The sequence below is a fragment of the Lampris incognitus genome, chromosome 3 (genome assembly GCF_029633865.1).
Source record: "Lampris incognitus isolate fLamInc1 chromosome 3, fLamInc1.hap2, whole genome shotgun sequence".
Lineage (NCBI taxonomy): Eukaryota > Metazoa > Chordata > Actinopteri > Lampriformes > Lampridae > Lampris > Lampris incognitus.
The window spans coordinates 54776113-54789082 of NC_079213.1; the positions used below are offsets into that span (position 1 = coordinate 54776113).

The 12970-nt window shown below is 43.3% G+C and overlaps 1 protein-coding gene across 1 annotated transcript in view; it reads left to right on the forward strand.

Moving 5' to 3' along the window:
• Positions 1 to 12970, forward strand: part of LOC130109761 (KICSTOR complex protein SZT2) — a 223277-nt gene that overhangs the window by 193056 nt on the left and 17251 nt on the right. Inside the window, exon 19 of the mRNA XM_056276744.1 lies at positions 12174 to 12387. Coding sequence (XP_056132719.1) covers positions 12174 to 12387 — 214 coding nt within the window. The remainder of the gene's footprint in view (positions 1 to 12173; positions 12388 to 12970) is intronic.

Below are 12970 nucleotides of genomic sequence, written 5' to 3' on the forward strand. Positions count from 1 at the left end.
AATAAATAAATGACCAAGTATAATATTCTTGTCTCGTTTTTTTAACTGGGTTCTCTTTATCTACTTTTAGGACTTGTGTGAAACTCTGATGATGTTTTAGGTCATATTTATGCAGAAATATAGAAAATTCTAAAGGGCTCACAAACTTTTAAACACCACCGTGTGTGTTTGAATAGAATAAAAACCTCTTAATTTCTGATGGAGATTCCTATGGCGTTGCATATAGTGAGTTTGAGAGAAAGTGTGTGTGTGTGTGTGTGTGTGTGTGTGTGTGTGTGTGAGTGTGAGTGTGAGTGAAAGAGCAAGGAAGAATAAGATGTATAATTTCAGCTAATGTATCTGTACTTCCTGTCAGTGTAAGTGTCCTAGCTAATGACCTTAATGGTATCATCATTGCCGTGTTGGGTTTACTCACACATCCTTGTGCCTCATTCAGTCAGACATGTCTTGCTTCATATCCCACACCTCTCTGAACTCACTCAGCTGAGTTTGTGTTATGATGAGTTGTCATGCTTGTGTGTTCACAGTAGGTAACAGTTCAGTCTCTACACCTGTCCCTGGTCCGTTGCTCTGTGAGCATTCCTCTCATAATTTGTTTGTCTCTTCATTGTTGTGTGTCCATCCTACTCCGTCTCCATGTAAGATTCTGTATGGAAGAGATACACATTCCTCCCTTCCATTCTATGTGCCCTTTTTTGGTTTGCCCCCCCAAGTTATTCACGGTCTGAGGAGGTGAATGTAAAACCAGTGCCATCTTTGAAAACACATGAACACATTTTTACAAACAGGCTGTCAGACAGGATGCATCCACCTGTTGTGTTCTTGTACTATTTGTCATTTCTTTCTGTCTTTCGACTATTTCGCCAGTCCTGCCAGTCAGTTTGGCTCGCTGCCTGGCTGCCTATCTGTCTGTCTGTCTGTCTGTCTGTCTGTCTGTCTGTCTGTCTGTCTGTCTGTCTGTCTGTGCCAAGTCCCACATCATGTCCTCTCTCCATCAGGGAACACTCCTCACCAAACCCCGTTGCAAGCCGTTTCCCGATGGCACACCGGTATCTGACTCCGCGGTATGTCCAACATTCCTACAAGAAGGGGTGTCTCGCTAAAATCAGGCTTCACCTCTTGTCATTCTGCTTGCTAGCGGTCCTGGTGTCCTCTTCCTCACACTCCCATTCATCTCTTTCTTTTCCTGGATTGAAATGACTTCCTGTCGCCTAAGGAAGTCCTCAACCCAGTCTGTGGATGGTAGCAACCAGCATGATTCAGAGTTTGACAGTTACAGCCTCATCTGTGGCCCGGCTCAGGCATGCCTTAGTTTCTCAATTAATTTGAGTCAAGTTCAACAATATTGTTGAAAATTATGGGAAGGGGGGTCTTCCCAATTTCAGCTCGTAATTGATTTAGCCTTACTAATAGCCTTAGCCCCTCGAACCTGTTTATTTATTTATTTTTCAGATTAAGACTCAAGTCAAGCTCTGCCAAGACTTCCTGTTTTTCTGGGATTTCTTTTGCTTCCTTTGTTTTCAATGGTTCTTGATTCCAAATCTATTCCTCTGCTTCTTCTGCGCGGGGTTTGCTGGGGTTTTCCGCAGCTTGTGATTTGCTTATTGTGGGCCCTTCCCATGTCTCTTCTGTGACTCCTGCAGTGTCTCCAGGGTTTGAATTTTTGTTGCCGCCATGGTTTATTGAGGTTAGGTTTTGTTCCCAGAGCTGTTCGTGCCGTGAGTTTCAGGCGCACTCGTGGTTTTTATGTCTGTTTTACACTACTGTTCAAAAGTTTGGGATCACCCAAACAATTTTGTGTTTTCCATGAAAAGTCACACTTATTCACCACCATATGTTGTGAAATGAATAGAAAATAGAGTCAAGACATTGACAAGGTTAGAAATAATGATTTGTATTTGAAATAAGATTTTTTTTACATCAAACTTTGCTTTCGTCAAAGAATCCTCCATTTGCAGCAATTACAGCATTGCAGACCTTTGGCATTCTAGCTGTTAATTTGTTGAGGTAATCTGGAGAAATTGCACCCCACGCTTCCAGAAGCAGCTCCCACAAGTTGGATTGGTTGGATGGGCACTTCTTTGAGCAGATTGAGTTTCTGGAGCATCACATTTGTGGGGTCAATTAAACGCTCAAAATGGCCAGAAAAAGAGAACTTTCATCTGAAACTCGACAGTCTATTCTTGTTCTTAGAAATGAAGGCTATTCCATGCGAGAAATTGCTAAGAAATTGAAGATTTCCTACACCGGTGTGTACTACTCCCTTCAGAGGACAGCACAAACAGGCTCTAACCAGAGTAGAAAAAGAAGTGGGAGGCCGCGTTGCACAACTGAGCAAGAAGATAAGTACATTAGAGTCTCTAGTTTGAGAAACAGACGCCTCACAGGTCCCCAACTGGCATCTTCATTAAATAGTACCTGTTAGAGCCTGTTTGTGCTGTCCTCTGAAGGGAGTAGTACACACCGGTGTAGGAAATCTTCAATTTCTTAGCAATTTCTCGCATGGAATAGCCTTCATTTCTAAGAACAAGAATAGACTGTCGAGTTTCAGATGAAAGTTCTCTTTTTCTGGCCATTTTGAGCGTTTAATTGACCCCACAAATGTGATGCTCCAGAAACTCAATCTGCTCAAAGAAGTGCCCATCCAACCAATCCAACTTGTGGGAGCTGCTTCTGGAAGCATGGGGTGCAATTTCTCCAGATTACCTCAACAAATTAACAGCTAGAATGCCAAAGGTCTGCAATGCTGTAATTGCTGCAAATGGAGGATTCTTTGACGAAATCAAAGTTTGATGTAAAAAAAATCTTATTTCAAATACAAATCATTATTTCTAACCTTGTCAATGTCTTGACTCTATTTTCTATTCATTTCACAACATATGGTGGTGAATAAGTGTGACTTTTCATGGAAAACACGAAATTGTTTGGGTGATCCCAAACTTTTGAACGGTAGTGTATGTGTTCTTATATCCTCCCAAAAGTAGTTCACTATCACCCGGCTGAAACCTTGCTGCGGTGGATATAAAAAGGCTACACACCCCTGTTAAAATGTCTGGTTTTTCTGACGTAAAAAAAAGATAAAAATGAAAACAAGATAAATCATGTCAGAACGTTCTCCACCTTTCATGTGAAATTACAACCTATAGAATTTAAGTGAAAAACAAACTGAAACCTCTTAGGGAAAAGAACTGAAGACATACAATAACCTGGTCGCACAAGTGTGCACATCCTTAAACTAATACTTCATGTAAGCACCTTTGGATTTTATTCAGCACTCTTTCACTTTGGGTAAGAGTCTGTCGGCTGGACATATCTTCGCTTGTTGGCTTTTTTTTTGTTGGCTTTCCCCCCCCCCTCTTTTCTTCCCCAATTGTACTTGGTCAATTACCCTATTTTCTGAGCTGTCCAGGTCACTGCCCCAACCCCTCTGCTGATCTGGGGAGGGCTGCAGACTACCACATGCCTCCTCCGTTACATGTGGAGCTGCTTCTTTTCACCTGACAGTGAGGAGTTTCACCAGGGGGACGTAGCGCGTGAGAGGATCACGCTATTCCCCCCAGTTCCCCCTCCCCCCTGAACAGGTGCCCCAACTGACCAGAGGAGGCACTAGTGCAGCAACCAGGACACATATCCACATCCGACTTCCCACCCACAGACACGGCCAATTGTGTTTGTAAAGATGCCTGACCAAGCCAGAGGTAAAATGGGGGTTTGAACCAGCAATCTCCATGTTGGTAGGCAACAGAATAGGCTGCTATGATATCACTTGTTCAATTGTTCTCTGGTTGGCAGCAACTACAACCGGCTGTTTTTCCTCCAACTCCGGGCGGAAGCTTGAAATGTGGTTTCTCAAGTTTGTTGTGTTCCCAAAATATTTCATTTTAATTAGACACAACTTGCATACAGTGTGGCTCTTGTCCAGGTCCCTTTTCCCTTCAACTTCATAGAAGTCAAAACGCTTCCATACACTGGCTTTTAAGCCGGAGGGTGCTGGTCGGATTGTATCCAACTTCCGTTGCTCGCGCTCAGCCATCCTCACCAAAAATAAAGAAGTAGCCTAACTTAGAATGTAAACACAACGCATATGTTTTACATCTGTTATGTTTCATTATCCAGTTGGTTCAAAGAACGTACATTCCAGTCAAGAATTGAGCTTTACATCGCTGATTATTGAGTTTTCTGTATTGAGACATCATCTTTTATAAGAGAATCTCGATGCATCTAAGAATCAATTTTCCCCCCACCCCTATTCACTTGGCAAGATTTTCCGACTCTTCCTTACAAACATGTTCTACATCCATCACATTGCGAGGTCTTCTCCTGTGCACAGCCCTCTTCAGGTCACCCCACTGATCTTCTATTGGATTCAGGTCTAGGATCTGGCTGGGCTGTTCCAAACGTTGATGTTCTTCTCGTGAAGCCATTACTTTGTAGAGTTGGATGTATGCTTTTGGTTGTTGTTGTGCTGAAAGGTGAAATGCATCTTTAGCTTCAGCTTTTTAGCAGATGCCTGAAGGTTCTTGCACCAAACTTGACTGGTATTTGGAACTATTCATGATTCCCTTCACCTTGACTGAAGCTTCAGTCCTGGCTGGAGAAAAGCAACCCCAAAGCCTGATGCTGCCACCACCATGCTTCACCGTGGGTGTGGCGATCTTATGGTTATGTTCTGTGTTGTTTTTACACCAAACAAACCTTTTGGAATTATGGCCAAAGTTCAGCCTTGGTCTCATCAGACCATAACACATTTTTCAACATGGTTTTGGGAGATTGGATACAATCCAAAGGAGTTGAATCAAGTGCAACTGGACTTGGTATATATCCGTGAAGACATTTCGCCTCTCATCCAAGAGGCTTCCTCAGTTCGTGCCTTTCTGACTAGACAAAGCTAGTCTGACTGGCTGGTGATGAGACTCAGAATTTATCCTCTTGGAGTCGTCAGAGCTATAGATGTCCATGGCTCTTAGTGTCCCGATGTTTACCAACACCCGTCGCGAACTGAGGAAGCCTCTTGGATGAGAGGTGAAACGTCTTCACGGATATATACCAAGTCCAGTTGCACTTGATTCAACTCCTTTGGATAACTATGACCTGGATGAATGAGAACATTCACAGACGAGATTGGATACAAGTTTTTGTAAAATGTAGCTGGGTTGGATGTTTGTTTTCGTGTGAAAAGGCTTCTCAGTCTTGCCACCCTACCCCGTAGCCCAGACCTATGAAGAATACGGGAGATTGTTGTCACATGTAGGGAGCAACCAGCTCTTGCCAGAAACTCCTGCAGCTCCTTTAATGTTGCTGTAGGCCTCCTGGCAGCCTCCCTGACCAGTTTTCTCCCCGTCTTCTCCTGGAGGGACGCCCTGTTCTTGGTAACGTCACTGATGTGCCATATTTTCTCCAGTTGATTGACTTCACTGTGTTGCATGGTATATCTGATGCCTTGTAAATTCGTTTGTACCCCTCTTCTGATCCATGCCTTTCAACAACGAGATCCTGTGCATGCTTTGTAAGCTCTTTGTGGACCACGGCTTTTGCAATTGGATGCAACCAAGAAGACGTCAAGAAAATCCTACAGGAACAGCTGACCTTATCTGGGGTTAATCACAGTCACTCTAACTGATGGCAGGTGTACACTAACTAATATTTAATATGAGTTTGAGTGTGATTGGTTAATTCTCAATATGCAAAAGAGAGAATCATACTAAAAACTACATTGCGACCAAAAGGAATTAGGCACATGAACCTGAAATCAATTTTCACTAGGAATGATGTCCTTAAATATATCTTCACTTTTCTCAAGGATACTGGATTAGTGGAAAAGATAAAAAATTAGGGACTCTTTAATGCAACAGTAGGTGGCGATAGTGCTCCATCTGGTTGCAATTCGCCAATAATACAGAGGAAAAAGAAGAAGAAGGAGATCGGTTAATTCTGAACACAGCCACGTCCGTGATTATAAAAGGGTGCGCACACTTATGCAACCAGTTTATTGTAAGTTTTGTATTTTTCTTCCACCCCCCCCCCTCCCCACCAAAAATGTTTTGATTTTTTTTATATTATATATTTTTATTATATATATATATATATATATATATATATATATATATATGTATTATTTTTTTTTTATAGGTTGCAATTTCACATTAAGAGTGGGAAAAGTTCTGACATGATTGATCTTGGTTTCATTTTTTTACATCACAAAAACCTGCCATTTTAACAGTAGTGTGTATACTTTTTATATCCACTGTATGTCTCGCTGAGAGAATCCTCAATGCTCCCAAAACTGGCACGCAAACCTGCTGTATGATAGGTTGGGTCTCTGAGATTACTACTCTTAGGCAGCTAGGGTAAGAAACGAGACCGGTTCTGTTTTTTTTTTTTTTTTTTAGTTATTTCTTTGTTTTAAGAGAGGAACAAGTAATTTATTTTAATAGGATTTACCATTATAATCATGTTAAACCCTCCACCCAAGTAAACACAGCCCTTAGCGTAAACATCTACACTTACACATAAAAATAAACATATAAGGGCACCCAGGTAGCGTGGCGGTCTACTCCGTTGCCTACCAACACGGGGATCCCCGGTTCAAATCTCTGTGTTACATCCAGCTTGGTTGGGCGTCCCTACAGACACAATTGGCCGTGTCTGCAGGTGGGAAGCCGGATGCGAGCATGTGTCCTGGTTGCTGCACTAGCGCCTCCTCTGGTCGGTCGGGGCGCGTGTTCGTGGGGGGAGGGGAAACTGAGGGGAATAGCGTGATCCTCCCACACGCTGCGTCCCCCTGGTGAAACTCCTCACTGTCAGGTGAAAAGAAGCGGCTGGCGACTCCACATGTATGGGAGGAGGCATGTGGTAGTCTGCAGCCCTCCCCGGATCGGCAGAGGGGGTGGAGCAGAAACCGGGATGGCTCGGAAGAGTGGGGTAATTGGCCAAATACAATTGGGGAGAAAAAGTGGGAAAATAAAAATAAAAAAACATTATGTAGTTAACTAGGATGTGACGTACCTTTTCAGGCTCTCGTAACGTGGCTGATCTTTTTCCTGTCAAACTGCTGTTTGTAAGCTTCGCTTCCTTGATGAAGTCAGTGATCAAGACTCCTGTCAGTTCTCACCTCACATGCTTCTTGTGATCAAGGCTGACTGATTTTAACTAATGAGTCCAGTGAAGAACAGTCTTCTTATGTTGAATATTTGTTGAGCCGTTTTTGAGTCAGACAGAAACTCAATAAAAAGGTAAACTGTATGGAAGGAGAAGAGAGAAGAGCTTGTTCGGCACATCCAGGAGAGTTTTTGGGGGAAGAGAAGCTATGTAAGCCGCTACGTACCGGCTTGCTGCCCCCCTCTGGTGTCCCTACCTGACGCTCCTCATGTGTTTGTCTTTTTTCCTTCAATGGGAACTGTCAGGCAGCGCCTCGCTGTGAGGCAGAGCTACCATGCCCCGTTATGCCCGCCTCTCCTACTCAGAGCCAATCACACGCAGCTGCACCACTCGTCATGTGACCAGTGAGCTGCAACATGATCTACAGCAGCATCTATCAGAGGGGGATTTGAAAGGAGACACAGCAGAGATTTCAGTAGAGGGTAAGACTTAAATTTCAAGGCATCTGGGTGGTGTGATGGTCTGTTCCGTTGCCTATCAACACGCGGGTCGCTGGTTCAAATTGCCGTGTTACCTCCAGCTTGGTCGGGCGGCCGTGGGTATGTGTCCTGGTCACTGCGCTACTGCCTCCTCTGTTCGAACGGGGTGCCTGTTAGGAGGGGAGGAGGGGGAACTGGGTGAAATAGCGTGATCCTCCCACGTGCTACGTCCCCCTGGTGAAACGCCTCACTGTCAGGTGAAAAGAAGCGGCTAGTTACTCCACATGTATGGGAGGAGGCATTTGGTAGTCTGAAGCCCTCCCCAGATCAGCAGAGGGGGTGGAGCAGAGACCGGGATGGCTTGGAAGAGTGGGGTAATTGGCCGGATACAATTGGGGAGAAAAAGGGGGGGGGGAATCCAAAAAAAAGAAAAAAAAGACTTGCATTTAATTAAATCAGGCATGACGAACCCTTTTGCAGATTATTTTTAAGACAGGCTTAAATAAGATAAAATTTTCTGTGCAGTATCATTAGTCTAAAACTTGTATAAAGCCCAACGCTAGCTACTTAGCCTGCCAGCTAGCTTCTGTAGATAGTTTTGATGACGAGTTGTCTTTTTTGTCACTGTGAATGAAAACTTAATGGGTGGCTCTTCATGAATAAGCCTGCTGAAAGGCTTGTAAATATAACTAGCTAGCCAGAGGCTGGTAAGTCATGTTGGTACCTAGCAGAGCCAGCCCCCTGACAGGCTGGGTAATATTATTAACTGTCTCAGAGGCTGGTAAGTCATGTTGTTACCTAGCAGAGCCAGCCCCCTGACAGGCTGGGTAATATTATTAACTGTCCCAGAGGCTGGTAAGTCATGTTACCTAGCAGAGCCAGCCCCCTGACAGGCTGGGTAATATTATTAACTGTCCCAGAGGCTGGTAAGTCATGTTGTTACCTAGCAGAGCCAGCCCCCTGACAGGCTGGGTAATATTATTAACTGTCCCAGAGGCTGGTAAGTCGTGTTGTTACCTAGCAGAGCCAGCCCCCTGACAGGCTGGGTAATATTATTAACTGTCCCGGAGGCTGGTAAGTCATGTTGTTACCTAGCAGAGCCAGCCCCCTGACAGGCTGGGTAATATTATTAACTGTCTCAGAGGCTGGTAAGTCATGTTGTTACCTAGCAGAGCCAGCCCCCTGATTGGTACCTAGCAGAGCCAGCCCCCTGGCAGGCTGAGTAATATTATTAACTGTCCCAGAGGCTGGTAAGTCATGTTGCTGCTTCATAGATTAGTCATAGGTGGCAACATGAATTAACTGCCTCTGAGACGGCTAATAATATGTTCCAGCCTGTTAGGAGGCTGGCTCATGGAACAGCTTGTAAGGTACCAACACGACTTTACCAGCCTCTAGACAGCTGATACCCAGCTGATGATATGTTCCAGCCTGTCAGGAGGCTGGCTCGTGGAACAGCTTATAAGGTAGCAACATGTCCTACCAGCCTCCAAGTCTGTCAGATTGACTGCAGTGGTTGGCCAGACATTTAGTTCATACAACAATCTGTCACAAAAGAGGAGCCACTCCAGATCTTGGTTAAATTTACTTTGAATAAAGAGGAACCTGTTAATTTTTCATTCGCACTACTGAAAAGCTACAGTAGCTAGCTAGCAAGGTAAGTAGGTATTGGGTTTAGGGAAAGCTATTAGCCTGCCTTTTTAATAAAAAAAAACTGTTTTGTTATGTCTGATTTAATTCAAGTTACCTCTTTTTTCCCCCCTTTTTTTCCCCTCCCAATTGTACTTCGCCAATTACCCCACTCTTTCAAGCCATCTCGGTCTCTGCTCCACCCCCTCTGCTGATCTGGGGGGGGGGGGGGGCTGCAGACTACCACGTCTCCTCCGATACACGTGGAGTCGCCAGCCACTTCTTTTCACCCGACAGTGAGGAGTTTCACCAGGGGGATGTAGCGCGTGGGAGGATCACGCTATTCTCCTCAGTTCCCCCTACCCCCTGAACAGGCGCCCCAACCGACCAGAGAAGGCGCTAGTGCAGTGACCAGGACACATACCCACATTTGGCTTCCCACCCAAAGACACAGCCAATTGTGTCTGTAGGGATGCCTGATCAAGCCAAAAGTAACACGGGGATTCGAACCAGCGATCCCCATGTTGGTAGGCAACGGTTGGTAGGCAACGGACCGCGACTCTGCCTGGACCAATTCATGTTAAGTCTTAATCTCTATTGAAATCTCTGCTGTCTCTCCTTTCATATTGCCCTCTGGTGACTGCCACGGTGAATATCATGGGGATTCATTGGTCCACATGATGAGTGGTACAGTTGCTCATGACTGACTCTGAGCAGGAGAGGCAGGCACAGTTCTGCTGCCTCATGGGACACGTTGTCTGACAGTTCCCATTGAAGACAGAAAACACCTGTCTGCACCCGACTTGGCTACCTTAAAGACCTCACAGATGAAACCTGTTCCACTGGTCCAGCCATGGACCATGAACTCTGGTGTGGTCATTTTACGCTGCTAGCCACTTCATCCCCCTGGTTGCCACAGTGGACCCAGATAGTCGAGAAGTCTTTTCTGTTTTGTTTTGTTTTTTTCGACCAGAGATCTTCAGTGTCAGAATAGTTAACTACATTCATAGTCAGAGGTCAGATCAGCGGTCACACCAAGGTCAAGAGAAAACTTACTTACCTGCCTGGAACGTGCTTAATATCCACCCCCCTCTGCCAGGAAGTTCAGCTCTGGTTTCCGCCTCCAGTGCCAATGATGATGTCCTCTCCTGATTATTTTGATTTGGATGTGAATGACTTGTATATGTGTGTGTATCAAAGGTGTGAACTTCAAGGTGTTGTTGCGTGTAATTAATTATAACATCCTAAATGGAAATTTCACCGATTTTCAACCTCATTTCTATGAATTACTCATAGTGATGGCATCTCTGTAATGTAGACAACACTTGCTAATATTCAATATTGTCTCTTATCATTGTAGCTCGCTACAGTAAACTGGCTCATTTCCGTCTTCCATTGACATTGACAGGTGATGAAAGAACCACAAGTCTAATCTCCACCACTGGGATACTCTCGACATTGCATGCTAGTACATGTAGGCAATGCAGAAGACGGTCACTGTCAAAATTATTCGCACCAAAGAAATTATACTTTGAAAGGCCTGGACAGACGATCAGTACTTACTGGACGTGCAGATTATTTGCACAGAATTTTCCCTTTAACTCGTTAAAATACAATAATGCAAATTAACACGTAGTTTATTTTGACCACAAACTCCTGCTGTGTGTCAAAGCCAAATGCACAGACCACAACATAATTTACTAAACTGGATTCAAATGGTAACGTATCAAACGATAGCCCAGCGGTACTCAACCAGGTATCATGGAGAGCCAACAAAATAGTCAAAGATGGATTCATCTGTCAGGACGTTTGTCCTGTCATCAAACTGCGTTACATGTCTCAGTTGCATGCTCTTATTAGACGTAGCCACACTAACCCTGTGTAAGGAAGGTACAAAGTAAATGAAATGGTCTTTCGTAACATTAACGTCGTAATAATAAAATGTTACCTATAAATAATTTAAATTCAGAGGTTCAAAAATTGTGATTAATGGTGGTCATTATAAATGATGATCATTATAAATATGTATTTTTATTTATGATTATTATAAATTATGATCATAATTTATAATGATAAATAATTTATTATTAAAATTGTATTAATAATTAATGTTAATTAATATATATAATTAATATTATTAATTGAATATTGATTAATTGATATATCTTATTAATAATTAATATAGTTGATTAATTGTAATTAATGTTGATTAATAATATTAATATTCCATTAATTATTGTTATTCAAAGGAAATATCGATAGATCTATTGATAGATAGATAGATAGATAGATAGATAGATAGATAGATAGATAGATAGATAGATAGATGCTTCTTTTTCCTTAAATAAGACCTATTTGCTGGTGGTCCATGCAAATGGTCAGGATAAAGTAGCTGTGAAAGTAGTATTTAGCGTTCCCCAAACTCCTCTTATTGGGGTGTGAGTAAAGACTGCTCTAGTCTCTCACTGCCGCCATTTCCATTTTCCATTTTCCATTAATGCTTTAGTAAGTCTGCCTTCGATGTTGGCTGTAATTCAGCACGACACAGTTATGAAGTTGACTGATACCATAGTGGCTTACAAAACGGCGTCTTCCAGCCGGCGCTATCTCTCAGCAGCAGCGGGAGGAAGTGAGCAGGAGGCACTGTAAGTGTGCAGCACATATCGTTGGATACCAGACAGACCAAGTTAGAAACCGCTGAAGCAGTAGCGTTTTTTTCCCTCTTCAAACACACAGCAAGTTTGCTGTTAGATAAATAATAATTCAGAGTGAGTGTTTTGGTAGACAGGATTTTCCTAGACAGATTATGTTTGTAAGACTGCATAGAGATTAAAATTACCGTCGGGAAAGTTCTTACACTTTGATTTGGTTCCTCTGCTCACCGAGAGAAATTGTTTCTCAGGTGTGTGTGTGTGTGTGTGTGTGTGTGTTTTCCATGAGTAATGGATATGTGCCCCTTTTCTCCAGCTTTCCATGCTTTTTACTGAGGAATGTGATAAGGTTCGGGACCTGATGCATGTGCACTCGTTCAGCTATGACTTCCACCTGCGTGTGGTCCACCAGTACCTGGTGGGCTGCCACATGACACTACGCCAAGGCTACCAGCTCACCAGTTTCCTGGAGGACTTTATAGCACATCATCCAGACATCCCCAAATTTGGCCGCAACCACGTCTTCCAAGGTGAGTTTTGACTGTAAAGCAACATTATGGCCTGTACATGTCCACCTTTTTTTAAGTGCACAGGCTCTCAGAGAATGCCAGGGGCAGTTGACATGTAAGAGTCAGTAAAAAGCTTAAGCTTTTTGCCAGTTCTCAATATTGACAAGTTAATACAAGCAAAATTACCTCTTGTAAAGGTACGTATATGAGCCTAGATATAGAATGAAATAATGTTGTCTGTTTCCTTTGTTGTTTTTATTTTGAATGATTTTCTAATCATCCAAAATCATACGTAGGAAAGATTGTCCATATGTAGGAAAGATAGGAGGTTTTCCCTTGGGATGCTCAGGTGCTTTGATTTATATAGTAAAAGTTTATACATGCTCTATGGTTTGTATTTTCAGTTTGATTCTGTGCTAGAGAAGGGAACATCAGTGTAGGTGGTACCCAGAGACTGAACAAGATTATCACAAAGGCTAGCTCAGTCCTTTAGTCAGTAGACCCAAACAAACTGAAAACAGTGATGGAGGAAAGGAGGCTAGCTGAGCAGCTGGCCATTATGACCAGTGCCCCAGACCCTCTTCATCACTTACTGCTGAAGCAG